This window comes from Phaseolus vulgaris, chromosome 8 (assembly GCF_000499845.2).
Source record: "Phaseolus vulgaris cultivar G19833 chromosome 8, P. vulgaris v2.0, whole genome shotgun sequence".
NCBI classification, from domain to species: Eukaryota; Viridiplantae; Streptophyta; class Magnoliopsida; order Fabales; family Fabaceae; genus Phaseolus; species Phaseolus vulgaris.
The window spans coordinates 10,332,477-10,351,032 of NC_023752.2; the positions used below are offsets into that span (position 1 = coordinate 10,332,477).

Consider the following 18,556-nt stretch of genomic DNA (forward strand, 5'->3'; position numbering starts at 1 on the left):
AAATCAAAATTATATATGTAAAAGTTAATTCTAGTAACGGCTCATTATAGACCAACCTTTCCCAACAACAAAAGTCATATAACTCAGAAAAACCTATATTCATGTAAATCAGAGTCTTATTTAGACTCCATATCCAAAGTAGTTAATCTATCTATTACAGTATAGTCAAATATAAAAAAACATTAAAACAAAAATGTTAGAGATACCAATTTGAGTGAAAAGGACAATTAAGGGTGATTATCCAATTTCTCTACTAAAATTTATCCATGCAAAGTGGAGTGATGACTACAAAGCTCCTATTCATTAATGAAACACTATAACATCTATAACAAAACATACCCAAAAGCAAAACCAAATTTCAAGCATTCAAATCATGATACATTACAAACTCAAAAACAGTATAAAAAATAGAAAGAATTCCATAAGGATGCTTATTATTCAGCATCCAAATTATCATATTGCCAAGGGTTGAAATCTGGTCTGCTGTCAGGTTCATCAATGCACTCAGAAGTATCTGTAGCAGCACGATGTTCAGTGTATTTACCATTGTATTGGTATACTTCCAACTCACCCCAAGGGGTAGTAGTTACTTCATCTGTTAGATCAAACCATCTAGGTGTGAATTTATGGCCCTTGGCCTCTCGGCTTCTCTTCTCAGCTCTTTGCCTCTCCTCCAAACTGAAAAACAAGTTTAAGTAAGGAATTAGGATCTCTGAGGTGGTGCTTATAGAGAACAATCAAAATTTCAAAACTTTCTTCATCTTTCTTACCTGCTCTTCTCATAGCCAGATGTGGATAGGTCACCCTTCTCAAGGGCCATTCTATCCGGACGTAGACGAGAATCAGATGCCAACAACTTCTTGGGAGCAGTGTCAAAGCTGTTAATCTTATGTGCAAAATGTGTGTATTGAAATTTGTCCTTCTTAGGGTAATCGGCAATTCTCCAAACCTGTGCAGAGTGGAACAGGTTACTTCACACAGCATAATTAAAATTGCTAGAACAATAAAATGTGATTACAACCCAACAAAAAGAAAATCATACAAACAGTGACACTCAACACTGTACTGTGTGCAGTGAGGCATAAGGCGTTGAAAACTCGAGTAATGACAGGCATTAAACTACACCTAGAAAAAAAGTTAAAGCTTCCCAAAGAAGCATCTTATTGTTCATCTTCTAATTTCCACAACCAAGCATTAACTTGTATGAACTACAGGTACTAAAGTCAGAATTAGTGCATGCAGTCCAACCATCTTAACCAAACCAACCATATAATTTAAATCTAATTCTACAAAGGCAATAGTTAAGTACAAAAACTATGAAAAGTATAAATATTAGTAGTAACTTAGTAAGTATGATTGCTTATAACAGAGTTTTGGATTAAATTACCAATCTGTAATAAAACTTCAGGATCAGGTGTAATGACATGTATAGATTAAAACCGCATGCCACTAAGTGATAGCATGGCAAATTTAGAATCAATAAAAACTTGTGTAACACTGTAGAAGGTTGAATAGCGAACCTCTTTCAGCTCAGTGCCTGGAAGTAGTTCTCCCTCTGAGTCACAAACTTGGTAACTCATAAACTCATTCCATTTTCCAGTCATGAGTATCTGGGGCTCGTCAGCAGAATTATAGACGTATCCGTCCACTTCATATCTACCCGCACTGTAAATGCAGAAATCTTTCAAGTTAGATAACATGTATGAAAGCACCACTGAAGAAGTTACAGAATAAAAACACCATATGCTGAGCATGTAATAGGTTACAAGTGAACATTTGATAGAAAATAGTCATACCCAAACCAACCACATGGTTGAAAATACAGAACCACTTTGTCCCCTGTGGTCTGATTTGTCAAGACCATCTCTCCAGGTGAATCAATCCATGTTCGTCCAAATATCAAGTTGCTAACTTTTGTAGGAGGAGGCACCAAATCAAGGACCACTCCATCTCTTTTTAGGGTAACACGTGTTCTGCATCCATGTAAAAGTATGTTACAAATGAATACAACTTAAAAAAGAAAAATGCTCACTAATGAAGTTAGTTGTTATAGACTTCTGGCATACGAATAAAACTACAAAATAAATTGAGGTAAACTGATATAAACATCCTTAGCCATAAGATACACTGTACAATCCATGCCACCTGCGTGGGAATAATACATCCCAACTTCCTTGCTCTTAAATACATTTCTCTTTAAATAAATAAGAAAAAACTCAAATTCTAAGACACCCTCATCTACATGGGATGTTCTATTACATAGAATGGGAATCTGGTTGTTTTGCAGAAATATTTTGCCAGTAACAAAAGGGAAAACCATAAACAATCCCCAGACTTAATATAACAAGAAGAGAGAGGGAGATTAATAACATTAAATTCCACAGATATCAGTAAAAATGAAGAGTTGTGAAAAATTGTATAGAAGTATTACCTTCCAATAGGATATACATCGACTGAGTTGCCAAGAAATTTGGTTTTCAATTTTGATGTCACATCATAAGTGAAATGTTCATTTTCAGCATGCCCAGCACTCATTGGGGGGTGATGGCTGACCTGCAGCAGTTTATTTTTACATGTAACCACAAGTCAGAAGAACCATACTTAATACAGGAGCTTCACAAAGTAACTGAAAATTTTGAAATACTTCCATTATAATATGCATATTAAGGAGGCCAAGCGTTACCCCCAACCCCAAAAATGAAATATGAAGAGGCATAAAAACTTTGTTGGTTCAGCATTTTGTTTGAAGAACTGACAAAAATATACAGAAACTTAATCGCACCTGCTCTGCTATAAATGTCATGTCACCATGGTTAACCATTTCGTAAGTCTCGCCAAGAATTGGATTGAATGGCTTCCACGTTCGCTGATATGCATAGTAGACAGATATAAAGAATGATGCTGCAAAAATCATTTGTAAGTCATCTTCCATGCAATGTATACAGAAATAACAGAGACAGAGTGAAAGTAATCCCTACAAGCATAAACTAGTCTCATGTATGGATCCTCAGTCTTATCCGCCATATCCAACAGGTAAGAGTACTCCATAAGCTGTCAAATTTATTATAATTAATGAAATTCCACGGGCAAGAAACTTGCTAAAACATAATTTGTGTCAAAGTAGTAGCAAAGAAAAACAGCAATGTACACTTTTATATGACACAGACCTCGGCCATTCTCTGCAGCATTGTCATTGGCTCAAAAATCATAACTGGAAGTGTCACCATTGATGTGATATCAGAGCCAACATACTTTTGCATCATTTTCCAGTAACTATCTCGCTCCTGTAAAGTAAAGGAAATAAAATGCAGAGATGATACACTATAAAAGGAGGGAAAAAATATCCAAAGTTCACTTTGAGATGAAACTTAACTTATAGTGAGATAATTAAAGATGCAATTGGTTTACACTGCATATTATCTGTAGACAATGCCATGACTAAGCAAGAAGTTTTCCCTAACATGCAAACTAGAACACATATGTTTACTAAAGCGCAAAACATCAAGGTTCAATAAATTTTCTTTGACTCAGATTATTCTTTCATCCCCTAGCTGTCATCATATTTGTTTAGACAGTCATGTGTGCAAGCCTATAGTAGTAATATTTACTCTTTCTTCACTTCACCATGCAAATTGAATACAAAAATAGAATTAGTATACCTCTTGTTTCCATCGTCCCTTTTTTGCTTCTTCTTCAGCATCTTCAGTTCCTCCTTCTGGATTAATAACCTCCAGGCCTTCGTTCATACTGAGTAACAGTGTCGACAAAAATAAACCTTATTAGCTCATGAAACCGATTCGGACACACAGAAGCAACAACAAACAAATAAAACAATTACAAGCCATATATCCATGTGATGGTGAAACTGACAAATGAACTCGAATCCACAATTCTGAACTAGATCAGAATATATTAAAACAATCAACAATTTCTTACATCAAGTCATGCATCCATAAGTGTGAAACAACCATAAGCTAAAACATAACAATGATATCATAATAAATCCAACCAATCAACAACCAAATCCAATTGATAAAGATGATCTTCCATAGCAAGCATCTCTTGCATCTAGAAGTGTTACAATTTTCAATAAAAAGGGGCAAACCCATGATCCTGAGGTACCCCAGATGAACGAATTGCAGAAAACACATCAAAACAGATAGATTTAACAACTTCAAAAATTCAGACTCCAAAGGATTCATACCCATTCACGGATTTGGACATAGCACTGCCAAAATTGGACAAACTGGAAGCAATAGAAGCAAAAAAGCCCCCACCACCAGAAGCAGCAGCTTCCTTAGGATCATTTGGAGCCATGGCAATGAAATTAAATCAAAGAAGGAAACCCAATTGAGAAAAGAGAAGATTTTTGGAAAAAGAAACCCGATCTACTGAGGCAAATCAAAAGGGTATGCTACACTTAAATATGGGTTTATATGAATAGAATGAATAGTGAATAATAAATATTTAAAAAGCAATAACAATAATAATATTATAATATGTAGAGAACAGCGAAGAAAGCAGTGATTTTGGTTGGCGGTTCCCGAATTTGAAAAGTCCAAGGAGACTGAATGGAAAGTGGGGGGATATTTCTTCGTTAAGGGTGACAACAGAAGACAAATCAAATAAGAGTTTGTTCGGCACGCGCTTAAAGTACGCGTGGGAGTGAGGGGTCAAGTTGAGTTCAGAAAAATCCAAATTGGCGGCTTTACAAGGAACATGTAGAGTCTGTTTTGGGATTGCAATGAGAAGGATCACAACTTCTTGCCGGCTGTTTTGTTTGTGTAACTACGTGCATATATGTGTTTTTCTTTTTACTATTTAGGCTAACAATAATATTAATTTTGAAATAATTGTGAAATTAAATTATAGAAATAATTCATTTTTGTTATAATTAATTACAATTATTTTTTTAGTAAGTTTGGTAAAAAAATAATTTTAGTATAATTAATTTCTTTTGAAAATTTAAAATAAGGTTTTACCCGTTGATAAGGAATAATCCATAAACCTTAACTATAAATGTTTAATTTCATAAAATATGATATCTTAAAAAAAACATTCTAGAATTTAAGTATTGTTCCAAATAAATAGCTGAAATTACGAAGAATTTTTATCTAAAAAATCTAAAATGAGGAAAAGTAATATTTCTCAAACATACACCAAGAGTATTTTTCTTTACCAAAACAAAGTGTATATTTCTTAATCAAATTATACTTTTAGTGATCAATTAGGAATGATAACAAGGATGTTCACATGGAGTGTATTAAATAATTAATAAAATCTGAAAAGTTAAGACAGAATACATTATTCATTAATATTTACCATTCTTTTTTGTCATTCCTGCTCATTAATGTTAGGTTTTGTCAAAAATAAAAATGTACTCAATAAATTATAAATTGAATAAATAAATTATAAAGTAAGGAACCTAAAAAGATGGTAACATGAAGTTGGAACTCAATAAATTATTTAACCAAATGGTCAACTGATCGCTTATCACACCCTTTCTTCTAAGTACGTAACAGTATCATTAGAGCAAAAATCGCAAAAATCTTCATACATCTATTAGCTTTTTTATGTTGCAAAACTAAGAAAGGTTGTTCCATAAATTAGGGGGAAAAAACTATTGATTTAACTAATATGTGAGGACGAACTTCTTAATAACCAGTGACATAAATTTTAAATAATTTACAAATAATATACAAGATAAGTAAATGATTTATTTACAATATATAATACTAAAGGGAGAGATAACATCTCCACAATGGAGAATTATTTTTCTACATTAACTTTAAAAATTTCTAAAATGATAAAATTTATTATATTTTAAATTATTTTTTTATTATAAAAAAAATTATTATGTTATTGATGAGCATAATTTTATTCACACTTAGTAGCTTTAATCATATATTTTTTAATTGTAATTATAAATAAATTCAGTATTTTAATTAAGATTTATCTAATTGAGTTTATTTGGGTCTTAACCATTATTTATATTAATTTTGTATTTTTAGGATAAATGATAATACTTCTCACGATAAACCATCTGAAAGAAACATTTACCACTATGAATGGATCAGTATGTGAAAGTCTAAGTTGCTTCCTTAAATCAAAATAAAGAACGAAATTTGAGAAAAAGAATAAGAGAATAAAATTTACAACATGTCAGAAACATAATTGGAAACAAATCTCCTGCAAAGATACGAATACAAAGTTGTGGTTAAAGTTGGAAACAAAATCAAAAAATTATGGAAAGACGAAAACTCAGAAAGTATGAATAAAATCTGAAACAAAATATTTTCCTAAACAGAGTATTAGTAGTAGGGTTCGTAAAATAGAGTAGAACATACTATTATGGTTTTCTTAGTTTTCGTTATTTTCTTCCTTGTAATCCTTTTTTGTTTTTGCCTCCGCATGGAAGGCTAAACTCCTTGAATTGATTCTCTTGTAATTTTGCACTTAATTCTGATGTTTTGTGCAATAAAGTTTATTCCTAAATTTTCTGTAATAGTTTGTGTTTTTATTGTTGATCTTTTTTAAACCTAATTCTATAGAACGAATTGTTTTTAAACACATCTTAATAATTCAATTTTTTTTCTCTAATTAGAATTTTTGGTCGCTTAGTTTTAATCAATCTCTTGTATGCTTAGTCAAGAGGTAAAAGATAAATATTTCACTGAGTAGACGCTTGGAACAAAGTGAGATATTAAATAAGATAGTAAACACTTGTTTTACTGATGATATTTTGTTGAATGTAATTTAACACTTGTTTGATTTAGTTCAACTCTGTGAGAAAATTAAAGAAGAATAATCTTAAGAAAACCAATGAAGAATTCATTATTGAATGAACTTGAGAGTCAACCTATTTCTCTAGTATTTTACTTTTATGCATTTTAATCACAATCCCCTTTTGCTTTACTGTCATTAAACTTTGATTGTTTGCATATGCGTTTTTAACATTGAATAACTAGATTTACTATTGAATTCGTTGACAGACAACTTGGGGTCATCTCACATTATCTATATTATCATCTATTTCGTATTAGACGGTCTATCATCTTATTAGATGATCTACACCATAATCTTTTTAATTTGACTTTTAAACAACAATTATCAACCATCTACAAAGCTTATTCAAGAAATTGAATGAAATTTAAGAAAATAATAGAAATATGATAAGAGATGGTTGAATTGTGTTCCAAAATCTTTTCAATTTTCTTGAAAATATCATTTGATACTTGGTAATCATACAATAGTTGTATGGTAAATGATCTAATGAGTTTTCACAAATCTTTTAGAAAATGCTCTCCTTCTTTAATCATCCCAAATAAAAAAAAACATGCAACATAATAGATTAAGGAAAGAAGAATTACTCAATATTTTCATATTAGTTTGTTAGATAATACATACTACGTTCAGTTCTTGACCAACAAATCAAGTTTCATTAAGTACACTAATGTTATGAAGTACAAAGAAGGTACTATTTGAACCTAGACACTCCTACAACACATTTAAACTTATTCAAGAATAAGTTTGTTTGCACTTATCACCTAATTGTCATTATCATTTATCAAATGAAGTAGAAAATATTTCTGAGTTTTTTACCATGATGGGTTTTTTTTTTTTTTTTAACCAAAATGGGGTTGGTTTAAAAAAATTACAAATTTAGACAAGTCGTGCCAATTTTACACGACTTCATATGCACAAATCGTCCCAATTTGACACGACTCTGCCATGTCATACTGAAGTCGTGCCAACTTGGCACGACTTCTGCCACGTCATATTTTTTTTTTAATTTTATTTTTTATATATTGAGTAATAAGTTATGTAATGTTAAAAATTAATTTGATACATAATTTTCTAAGAGTGTTAGTTTTAAGGAACAAAAAATTGGATAATCGTGTATAGATCATGTTTGACGGTAATGTAATACAATAACTTGATTATTTGATTAATTAAAAAATGAAGAAAATTGTTATTGAATTTGGAAATATATAGATAAATGAAAATTTATTGTATTTGGAAAATAAATAGAGAATTATTGTTGTGAATTAACAAAATAAATAGCTTGAGAAGTAATGATTATTAACTGTCTTGACCCATGTCGCCACTTATAATCATTACTTTTCAAGTTATTTATTTTGCTAATTCACAACAATAATTCTCTATTTATTTTCCAAATACAATAAATTTTCATTTATCTATTTATTTCCAAATTCAATAACAATTTTCTTCATTTTTTAATTAATAAAAAAATCAAGTTATTGTATTACATTACCGTCAAACATGATCCATATACGATTATCCAATTTTTTGTTCCTTAAAACTAACACTCTTAAAAAATTATGTATCAAATTAATTTTTAACATTACATAACTTACTATCCAATATAAACAATAAAATTAAAAAAAAAATATGACGTGGCAGAAGTCATGCCAAGTTGGCACAACTTCAATATGACATGGCAGAAGTCGTGCCAAGTTGGCACGACTTCAGTATGACAGTGCCAAGTTGACACGACTTCAGTATGACATGACAAATTCGTGTTTAATTGAGACGATTTATGCATATGAAGTCGTGCCGAATTGACACTAATTTTGTAATTTTTTTTAAACATACCCCATTTTAGTAAAAAACACAAAAAAAAAAATAACTCATGATGATTAAAAAGCCAAATATGTAAATGGTTATATCATTCATAAAAATAAAAATAAAAACACTTACAATTTACATTATCTCCTCTTTTTATACGACATCTATTAAGCCTAAAGATAAACTTTAGCTTCCTTCTTTACTACAAATACTCCTCTTATTTTTCAGTCTCAACTTTTATAAATATTTTCTCAAATCCATCAAACAGTTGTTATCTTTCTTTAGTCATTCCACATCCACCTCCAAATCTAACAATACAAAATAAAAATAAAATATCAAAATAGTTATAACAAGCTAGTCATTCCCATATGACAAGAAAGTTTGGATAAAAATCCCCATGACACGTACTCTCCAATTCACCTTTTCCTCTAAAAAATAGCTATATTAGCAATTAATATGTTCTTATTTTATTTAAACAAAAAATAAAAATTTAAAAAAAATTGCTTATTAACTCATAATTATATATATATTTCTTTCAATTTTAGGTACTGTATATTCGTAGTAATAGAACAGTCAGCCCATGATGATTTTCAGAATAATATTATGTAAACAGTTATTTACAATAGTGCTAGAATATATTATACCTACTAAAAAAACAAGGAAGATAATATATATGGCTTAAATAGGCTTTAGATTGAACAATTATTATGTTACATCATTATTTTCTTATTGTTATTAGTCATTTAATGAAGGAAATTAAATTGATTATTTTAAAATTATGGAGTTTCATTGAAAAAATCCAAATAGAAAAATAGAAAACCTATTTAACCCTAATATATAATGGAAACCCATATATAATATAATTAGTTGGGAAGAATAAAAAAAAGAGTAAAATAATATATATTGGACTTGAATTTTGGCTCCGCGTCTCCAACGTGTGTATTAAGTTAAATACTTCCGTCTATTGTCTACAGATTCTTCTTTCTTAAGAAATGCATAACGCAATCAATTCATCACTATCTATGAATTAAGTATATATTATTTAGATAAAGTTCTCTATAAATTATACAGAAATAAATAAAATTATTTTTTATAAGTTCAAATTAATTTACGTATAAATTAATTTCTATAAGTTTCTTATATACTTTTTAATTTTTCCTTACATATAAACTGATTTTAATTTATAAAATCTCATTTTTATTATATTTTTAAAAAATTATAAAAAAAATTCTCAAAACATACCCTAAATAAATATGCGTAAAAAAGTGTGTTAATTTATTCGAAATTAAAGTATAAACCATGAAAAAATTCATGAATAAAAAAATATGATAAAATGTCCATTGTTTAAATAGGCTGCATTAATAAAGTAATGGTTTTTCTTCAACGAGTTTGAGTTTCAATTGAACTTGTTTTTATTGTAACGGACTTCAATTATGGCATCGTTTTCTGCCTCTTTTTACAAGAAATCGATATGTCAATTTGACTTTTTACAAAAAAAAAAAATTAATCTGGGCATTGAAATTTAATAACATTAAAAAATATTTTAATTATCGAAATTAACATCATCATAGTGAATTTAAAACTCTCTAGACAGAGTAGGCTTGGCCACATAATGCATAGCCACACACATGGCAAAGTAAAGGAAGAGAAATTGGTGTCTTTTTGTCTTCATTTTTATTCTTGTGTGTGGGGTCATAAAAATCATGTTGATTTTCATAAAATTGAAATTCTTGAACTTGTTCTAGAAGACAGATATTTCTCAAGAGTTTTTCTTCTTCTTTTACCATTGACTGAATAATTCAAAACCAACAGGTCAAAGAGGTTTCAAGCAAGTCAATCTAAAATCTTTCTCATCAGCAATAACAAAATAAATACCTTGTATATAGGTTTTTGTTTCTATTAATCATACTGCATGTGGATAAATCATATTTCTCAAAATACTTAAACTAAAAATATTATTACCAAGTACATTTAAAAATATATTTGATTATAATTTATTTTTCTTGGAATTTTATAAATTTAAAATAATTTAATAGAAATAAAGTTTATATTGTTAGACAATGAATAACTTTTTTGAATTATTTTATATTTTTAATAATTCTCTCTTACTATTACTGAAAATTTAAAAAAACATAAAAACGAACATGATTTTTTTTTCTTTTTAACTATACAACATTGATACATGTATATCTCAAGAATAAAAATTAGGTTTAGGCTAAAGCTTGTACATTCAAGCTCATAATCAATACTGTTTTTCATAACTGATTGATAAGTATATGGAATTAGCTCACTTAAATTGTAGAGTGTCTAGAAAATCTATACTAGCGAAATCGTAAGAACAAATGATAAAAGGTAAACAACAATTGAGAAGAGAAAATCACACATAGAAAGTTAACAGAGTTTGATTGTCCACAGAAGAATTTACTATGTAACATAGATTCACTACAAGAAAAAATGGTTTTAACAAGGGTTTATTTTTACATTATCTAGGGTTAAAACCTCCATTAAGTCATTTACCCAGGGTTGTAGTTTCCCCCGCTAAACCATCTCTGGGGAATGTGTTCCCCAGGGTTTTTTTAAACCTCAAGAAAAGCCTTTCAAAATACCATGGGTTTCAAAACCTCCGTAAAATACCATGGGTTTCAAAACCTCTGTAAAATACCATGGGTTTCAAAACCTCCGTAGAATACCATGGGTTTCAAAACCTCCGTAAAATACCATGGGTTTTAAAACCTCCGTAAAATACCATAGGTTTCAAAACCCCCGTAAAATATCATGGGTTTCAAAACGTCCATAAAATGTTTTAGAACCTCCTTAAAAAATACCTTAGGTTTCAAAATTATGAAATTTGTTTTTTTTTATTCATTTACCTGGACAAAGAATCTTTAACAATTTAAACTAGCTTTGCTGAAAAAAAAAAGAAAAAAGAAAAAAAGAGGTCATAAATCTCAACTTTGTATCAATTTAATGACTTATAACCATGACATATCATGTACATAACCAACACATCTGACAGTACCTATGGAAAATGTGGTCATAAATCTATAACCATTTGAAATTGATGAAATTTCTTGACCGGTTAGGATTTGGACTCAAACTTAATCAAAATCAAGGTGCACCATGTGTAAAAAATGCCATTACAGGTCAGAAACAAATAGCACATGTGTAAAAAATGCTATTTCAAGATGTTCAAATGAAGGCTTGAACTACACATGACTAGGTTAGCCATGCAAATATGCTATGAGTGATGGAGCATGTGGAGGAATTTGTCTTAATCATTTTCATACACTACTCAAAAGAAAGATCCAACAACCTTGTCAAAACTAGCCAACACAAAAACAAGGAAAACACCTAAACATAACACTACCAAGCTTTCAAATCCAACAAAAAAAACTAAAAAAGATTATAAATCAACATCAAACACATCAACGGATCAAGACACCAATTAAAAAAAACAAGTTAAAGCAAAATAAGAAGTAATCCAGCAAAATTTTAATTTTTTCCACAAAATTTAAACTCATTAAAACCAGTTTAAACTCATTAATGAACAAGATAAAACCAGTATATGACTGCAGGATCGGTTTTGATCACGTTCTAATCCCACATGAATTCTTTATTTGTTGAATGAGTGTGTTTGGTGCATTATTATTATGGTTTTGGTTTTGCCTTCCTAATTTTTTGGCACACTTCCTTGATCAGACACCTACAATATAAACATATATCACAATTAGAAATGTAAATCTGAAAAATAAAACAAGTTATTTAAATTTTTTAAACATTACCGATGAACGATTGAACATAGTCAACTCAGGAGGCAATTGACCTTGATAACTTTGAAAGAAAAAATTCATCATTATCTCAAATCTTTTTTCATGTTCTTCATATCTTTTTTCACGTTCTTCATATCTTTTATTTTGTTCATCCAATTGTGACTTTAATGCAATAACCTATATTAAAACACAATTTATCATGAAAAAGAGTGAGAAAACCATACACATTAAAAAATTGCTACATAAGAAAATACATGTTCAAAAACCTGATTCTCCAATTCTCTATAAGTAGTTGAAGATATCCCAGTGCGAGAATTTCTAGTATATCCAAACACATGAGAAGGGCAAGGTCCCAATCCCATCCCTCGAACACGACCACAATGTTCTTCACTTCCAAAGGCATGAGCTAGTGAATCATCAATTGATATATCATGTGAGAGGGAAGATGTATTTGACTCATATGCTTGAATCTTTTCCTACAAATAATGAAAAAAGTTATAAATGAAGCTCACATCCAATTTGGTTGAGTTTTCATCTTTACAAAAATGATACTTACCCCAATCTCTCTTGCCCCATCATTCACAAATTCTCCGTTAGCATGTTTATGTGTTGCTACCCATACTTCTCCCCTACTAACTTTGCGACCAAGCTCTTTCTCCTATAAAATGTAATAAAAGTATATGAATCATGATATATGATATAATAAAAATTATAGGAGAATCAAGTTACCATCTCATCTTTCTTCCGTGCAATGCTCTTGGATCCACCAGTATGAGGAACTGTTTGCTTCTTTCTATTATCCTTGTTCTTTTTGGCAATTTCCTAAGCATACATGTAGTAAAAGAACTAAATATAAATAAATCAACACTTTAAATAATAAAGTAGTTTTTATTACCTTTGTCCTTGAATTTAAACGGTAGTCAACAAAAGAAGCCCAATGGTCTTTATTCATTACTTCTGGCACATTGCAATAATTTCATCTCTATTGTGTGTTCCATCATTTCTTTGTTGCCATAGTTGTTGCCTATACTCAGTCCACTTTGTGTTAAGTGATTTGAAGATATATCTTACATGAGCATCGGATTCAACTTCAAACTTAGCCTTCAAAATTATTACACAAGTAAATTTAAGATAATTTCAATATAATATCAATTAAAACACAGAAAAATCCAAAAATAATTACTTGAATGGTTTTCTTAAGTATATCTTCTTTGTAATCTTTGGGAATCTTCCTCCAACTTTGATAGCTAATAGGAAATGCATTAACATTTCTTGCAACATGACCTAAAAACCTATTCAACAATGCTCCACTGTCATCAACTGGTTGGTTCTCGTTATTCCAGTTAACAAGAATCCTCTCACCAACAGATAAAAACCAAACATCATTTGCTGTTAATTGTTTCCTAACCTTTTTGCCTTCACTATCTGTCAAAATTATTGTTAGTTTAAGAGGACGAACATAAAAAACAAATACAATGTGAGTTTGCAATGTATTGATTCAAGCTTACCAATGACATCAACAAGCCATGATCTTTTACGTGATACATGCTTTGATTGTTCAGTTTGCATCTCAATACCCACATTTTCTTCCCTTTCTTCATCAGATTGTAACCTTGGTGTAGGTTCAGATGTAGATTCATGGACAGATTCATCTGTATTATCAAATTGAAATTCAGGTGCAGAATTGTTCTTAGTAATAGAAATCAACCTATGAGGTGCATGTGGGGGAGGAGGCTTCTTATTATTATTCTCTATAGGATGAGAATTCACATGAGGTGCTGCATAATAATTAAATGAATACATGTGAAAAATAATATATTTTTAAAGAGAATGCCAAATTAAAATATAAGTACAAACATCTCACTAAATGGAAGTTGTGTATGAACTTACTTGAGTTATTAAGGGCTGCAAGTTGGTCAAAAGTGTTATTGAGAGTATCATGTTCTGTTGCTCTAGTCTTCTTGATGGGCATTTTCTTCATCTTCAGGTATTCTTGAAATAATAACATTAATACAAGTCAAAATAGAAATTCAACAAATCATAATATAATGCATGCATAAACAATAATGTATAAGCAATAAGGATGATAATTTAAACAAAAATAATATACAAGTGTTCAATTAAAAATAGGACCTTGTTAACGATATACTCCCTTCTCCATTGACAAATAAAGTTTCAAAATTGTTTTGTACAAATGCTTCACATTCATGAAAAGTGACATCATTATCTTCTCCCATGTCATATAAGTCTCGTGGCTTTAGATGCACAGGAATGCTCCAATCTTTAGCTAATTCATCCACTGCATAATAAACCATTTGTGCTTCTTTAGCTTGGATGTATGGTTCATCATCATCATTATCACCAATGTGTATCAAACGTGTAAAGTTTACTAGTGTAAATCCAAGATCATCTGTCATAATCCCTCTAGAAGTAGTTGTATTAGCCCACATACATTTGAACAAAGTAACAGAAAATCGACCATTATAGTTTATCTCAATTATGTCTACCAATTTTCCATAATAAGGCACACCCCCAAATTGCATTTGATTGTCGATGCTACTTGCATAACTCCTTGTCCCAAAAGTACCAAATATCCCACTGTTTTGTGTTTTAAGTCCTTCATCTCTCTCCAATGTACGAAACTTGAAGCCATTTACATTGTAAGCATTGTAACGTTTTGCACAATCAATTGGCCCCATAGCTAAGAACTTTAAATCATCTGAGTGAGGTCCATTCAACTCATTTCTTATCTAAAAAAGAGGAAAACATGATCAAAACAATTCTATATATTCAATATAATCAAAAGTCAACAATATAAATTATACATACACGACGAGAAAACCATTCTGCAAATTCTCTATGAACTCTCTTATCTATCACAGAGGATGACCGTGTACGACTTCTTAATTGTCTTCGTATAATGTCTCTAAACTCTCTAAATTAAATAAATAATAATTACATGGTTAGTGTTCAATTGCAGATGAATCATAATAAGTTATAAAGTCAAAGTACTTACTGAAGGAAAGGGTCAACTTGGGCACAATTAGTCAATATATGACGATGTGCTTGTAACTTTTCCTTTGCTGATAAAGAGAAGTAAGTAAAAGACCCAATTGGTTTTCCAACAGGTGGAAACAAAGTGCTTGCACTGGATGATATAGTGTCTGGTTCATCATCAATACGCCTTATTCGATTAAATACAGTCTCAATTTCATTTAAATATCTTGAACAAAAGGTTAAAGACTCTTCAGCCATGTAGCCTTCAGCTATTGAGCCTTCTGGTTGTGCCTTGTTACGCACATAAGATTTCAACTTTCCTAAATATCTCTCAATGGGATACATCCATCTATACTGGACAGGTCCTCCAAGCTTGGCATCTTCCACCAAATGCACAATCAAATGAACCATGACTGTAAAAAATGCAGGAGGAAATAATATCTCCATGTGACATAATGTGAGAACAACTCTATTTTGCAGTTGGTTAAGTTCATCCACTTTTAAAACTTTACTGCATAAGTTTCTAAAAAATGAACACAAATCAATCAAAACATAGCACACTTCCTTAGGGAGTGTCTTTCTCATTGCTAAAGGTAGAAGTTGCTCCATCAAAACATGTGAATCATGACTTTTCAATCCTCCAAGCTTACATTGTTTGACATCAACACATCTACTAATGTTACTTGAGTAGCCATCTGGAACAGTGATGTTCTTTAGTGTTGTCAGAAATGTATGCTTATTTTCTTTTGTCAATGTATATATAGCAGGAAGATATTTATTATTTTCATCAGGCCAAAGATCAGGTCTAACACCCCAATCTTTTAAGTCCTTTCGTGCCTTTAGGTTATCTTTTGATTTTTTTCCTTGGTTCAATAATGTATACACCACATTATCGCATACATTTTTTTCAATGTGCATAACATCTAGATTATGGTGCAATAAATTGTTTACCCAATAAGGAAGTTCAAAAAATATACTTTTTTTTCGCCATTGTAGAGGGCCATCAATAGCTTGGTGATCTCTGCGTTGTCGTTTCCCTAGTTCCTCAACTTCTGGTTCTTTCCCAAATATGATATTGACATTCTCAACTTGTCTTAAGACATCTGTTCCTGATATTGTCAAAGGAGGATTTCTATTTTCCACACTTCCATCAAAATGAATGCGGGCTAATCTGAATTTGTGTCTTGCATTTAACCAACGTCGATGATTCATGAAACAAAATTTACCCTAAATCTTCTTAGGAGTAGTGTCAAAATTACACCTAGGGCAAGCCAACCCAGTATGTGTATTCCACCCAGATAAGGTTCCAAGACCAGGAAAATCACTAATGGTCCACAATATAGCTGCATGCATATTAAACACTTCATTGCTATATGAATCAAAAGTTTTAAGTCCATTGTTCCATAGCTCTTTTAATTCTTCAATTAAAGGCCTTAAATATACATCAATATCATTTCCTTGTGCTCTTTTACCGGGAATGATCATGGAAAGAATGAATGAACTTTGCTTCATACACATCCAAGGAGGAAGATTGTAGGGTATGAGTACAATAGGCCAAGTACTATGACTTGTACTCAAATCACCGAATGGATTGAATCCATCAGCTGCCAAACCAAGTCTAACATTTCGAGCATCTGAAGCAAATTGAGGATTTATTAGATCAAAGTTCTTCCCTGCTTCAGAATCCCTCGGATGCCTTAGTATGCCTTCATTTGTACTTCCTGATGCATGCCATTGCATATGCTCGGCTATTTTAGAAGACATAAACATTCGTTGTAAGCGTGGCTTCAATGGAAAATATCTTAAAACTTTAGCAGAAACTTTCTTTTGCTTTTTCAGAGTACCATCAATAGTCTTGTTCTTCTTTCTTCTTTTCCATCTAGATTCATTACATTTCTTACAAACTTCTTTGTCTTTGTCTTCTCCATAGTACAACATGCAATCATTTGGGCAAGCATCAATTTTGGTGTAATGAAGGCCAAGCTTATTAATGATTTTCTTAGCTTCATAGAAGGAACATGGAATTTTAGCATAATCAAAGGCATCTGCTAACAACTCCAATATCATTGACATTGCCTTGTCAGTCATTCTACATAGACATTTGATGTGGTACAATTTGAGCAAGAAAGAAAGTTTAGAATACTTGCCACATCCTTCATACAAACTTTGTTGCCCATCATGCATAAACTTCAGATACTCAGCAATTTCATCAGGCATCATTTCGCTTGATCTAGTACGCATATCCTCATCATCCTCCACGTTATCATCATAGAAAAAATTTCTGAATGCGTCATTAACCATGACACGCATGGGATCATTACCAGAAACTTTATGCTCATTTGATTGGAAAACTAGAGGTGTTTCAGTCGTATTTTGTACAAAACTTGTCTCGCCATGTAGAAGCCAGAATGTATAACCTTTTGGAAAAGGATGAAGAATCAAGTGCTCATGTGTTGCTTCTCGAGTTTGCCATTTTTTAAGATTGCATTTCGGGCATGGGCAAATTATCTTACCCTCAATGCTCTTATTAGCAAATGCAAAGTCCAAAAATTTATTCAATCCATCCATGTACTGACATGTATTTCGAGGCATGTTAATCCAAGACTTATCCATATCTAAATGGAATTGTTTGATAAAAATAAAGCAAACCTAGCATGAAAGTTAAAAAAAAAACACATGTGTCAACAAGAGTATTAGAATGCGTAAAAGAATAGAAGTGAAATAAGTGTATAAAGTGAAATGCAGCAAGAGTGAATAAGATAGAGTAATTAATCACTATACTTTTCAGATACATTAAGAAAATAACAAAATAAGTGGAAAATGTGGTCATAAATCTATAATAGAGTCCGACCACAACTATTGAATTCATTATTTTCATGCATAAGAATACTAGATTCTCTAGTATAAAAGATTCAAAAATCATCTCAAACCTCTCTGTTTCTTTTCTATTGCAATTTTTAGATTATTATATAACGATTTTTAAATTTTACATATTTTTTATTTCTAAAACGGTATCGTATTGTACTATTCATAATTTTACGTAGTTCCAACTAGTTAAGAAAATGTTATTTGAAGGATTTATTTTGGTAACAAGTGGAGCGGTCTTGCATCTTCTTGTTCTTACTTTTTAATTGCTAAACCCAAGATATGTAGAATTCTAATCGTAAGCAATTTAAAGTGGGGCCACTGGCAACATTTGA

The 18,556-nt window shown here is 30.9% G+C and overlaps 5 protein-coding genes across 6 annotated transcripts; all 5 read right to left on the minus strand.

Moving 5' to 3' along the window:
• Positions 1-209: 209 nt before the first annotated feature.
• On the minus strand, positions 210-4,686 carry LOC137823540 (oxysterol-binding protein-related protein 3B-like). The gene is made up of 10 exons (XM_068628729.1): positions 4,205-4,686; positions 3,660-3,747; positions 3,168-3,284; positions 2,979-3,051; positions 2,783-2,901; positions 2,432-2,553; positions 1,797-1,973; positions 1,521-1,665; positions 771-949; positions 210-678 (listed from the first exon to the last, which is right to left on the minus strand). The coding sequence occupies exons 1-10, from the start codon at positions 4,315-4,317 to the stop codon at positions 435-437; spliced, it is 1,377 nt and encodes a 458-aa protein (XP_068484830.1). The 5' UTR covers positions 4,318-4,686; the 3' UTR covers positions 210-434.
• A 7,424-nt stretch (positions 4,687-12,110) lies between these two features.
• On the minus strand, positions 12,111-13,414 carry LOC137825618 (uncharacterized). Of its 2 annotated transcripts, XM_068631330.1 has the most exons (6): positions 13,255-13,392; positions 13,089-13,181; positions 12,916-13,017; positions 12,626-12,835; positions 12,372-12,536; positions 12,117-12,292 (listed from the first exon to the last, which is right to left on the minus strand). In XM_068631330.1, the coding sequence occupies exons 1-6, from the start codon at positions 13,309-13,311 to the stop codon at positions 12,260-12,262; spliced, it is 660 nt and encodes a 219-aa protein (XP_068487431.1). In that variant the 5' UTR covers positions 13,312-13,392; the 3' UTR covers positions 12,117-12,259. The 2 variants fall into 2 exon arrangements, with proteins under 2 accessions (XP_068487432.1, XP_068487431.1); XM_068631331.1 differs by lacking the exon at positions 12,372-12,536 and having other exon boundaries at positions 12,111-12,292; positions 13,255-13,414.
• Positions 13,415-13,462: 48 nt separating this feature from the next.
• LOC137825620 (uncharacterized) lies at positions 13,463-14,344 on the minus strand. Its single transcript, XM_068631332.1, has 3 exons — positions 14,250-14,344; positions 13,868-14,137; positions 13,463-13,784 (listed from the first exon to the last, which is right to left on the minus strand). Exons 1-3 carry the CDS (start codon positions 14,338-14,340, stop codon positions 13,486-13,488), a joined length of 660 nt encoding a protein of 219 aa, XP_068487433.1. The 5' UTR covers positions 14,341-14,344; the 3' UTR covers positions 13,463-13,485.
• Positions 14,345-14,354: 10 nt separating this feature from the next.
• Positions 14,355-16,568, minus strand: LOC137824548 (uncharacterized). The gene is made up of 3 exons (XM_068630210.1): positions 15,376-16,568; positions 15,189-15,285; positions 14,355-15,109 (listed from the first exon to the last, which is right to left on the minus strand). Exons 1-3 carry the CDS (start codon positions 16,566-16,568, stop codon positions 14,480-14,482), a joined length of 1,920 nt encoding a protein of 639 aa, XP_068486311.1. The 3' UTR covers positions 14,355-14,479.
• A 15-nt stretch (positions 16,569-16,583) lies between these two features.
• Positions 16,584-17,969, minus strand: LOC137824549 (uncharacterized). The gene has a single exon (XM_068630214.1). The coding sequence runs from the start codon at positions 17,967-17,969 to the stop codon at positions 16,584-16,586; it is 1,386 nt and encodes a 461-aa protein (XP_068486315.1).
• Between the last annotated feature and the right edge of the window lie 587 nt (positions 17,970-18,556).

Coding starts and splice junctions, on each gene's coding strand:
- LOC137825620 (XM_068631332.1), bottom strand. CDS start 14,340: ATGAAGAAAATGCCCATCAAGAAGACTAGAGCAACAGAACATGATACT. Junction 14,138..14,249: donor TGCAGCCCTTAATAACTCAA/GTAAGTTCATAC, acceptor ATTATTATGCAG/CACCTCATGTGAATTCTCAT. Junction 13,785..13,867: donor ATGGCTTGTTGATGTCATTG/GTAAGCTTGAAT, acceptor TAATTTTGACAG/ATAGTGAAGGCAAAAAGGTT.
- LOC137823540 (XM_068628729.1), bottom strand. CDS start 4,317: ATGGCTCCAAATGATCCTAAGGAAGCTGCTGCTTCTGGTGGTGGGGGC. Junction 2,902..2,978: donor CATGAGACTAGTTTATGCTT/GTAGGGATTACT, acceptor TGATTTTTGCAG/CATCATTCTTTATATCTGTC. Junction 950..1,520: donor CAGGCACTGAGCTGAAAGAG/GTTCGCTATTCA, acceptor CACTCTGCACAG/GTTTGGAGAATTGCCGATTA.
- LOC137824549 (XM_068630214.1), bottom strand. CDS start 17,969: ATGGATAAGTCTTGGATTAACATGCCTCGAAATACATGTCAGTACATG.
- LOC137825618 (XM_068631330.1), bottom strand. CDS start 13,311: ATGAATAAAGACCATTGGGCTTCTTTTGTTGACTACCGTTTAAATTCA. Junction 12,537..12,625: donor ATAGAGAATTGGAGAATCAG/GTTTTTGAACAT, acceptor GTTTTAATATAG/GTTATTGCATTAAAGTCACA. Junction 12,293..12,371: donor CTATGTTCAATCGTTCATCG/GTAATGTTTAAA, acceptor TTTATATTGTAG/GTGTCTGATCAAGGAAGTGT.
- LOC137824548 (XM_068630210.1), bottom strand. CDS start 16,568: ATGAATCATCGACGTTGGTTAAATGCAAGACACAAATTCAGATTAGCC. Junction 15,286..15,375: donor CAAGTTGACCCTTTCCTTCA/GTAAGTACTTTG, acceptor TAGAGAGTTTAG/AGACATTATACGAAGACAAT. Junction 15,110..15,188: donor CAGAATGGTTTTCTCGTCGT/GTATGTATAATT, acceptor CCTCTTTTTTAG/ATAAGAAATGAGTTGAATGG.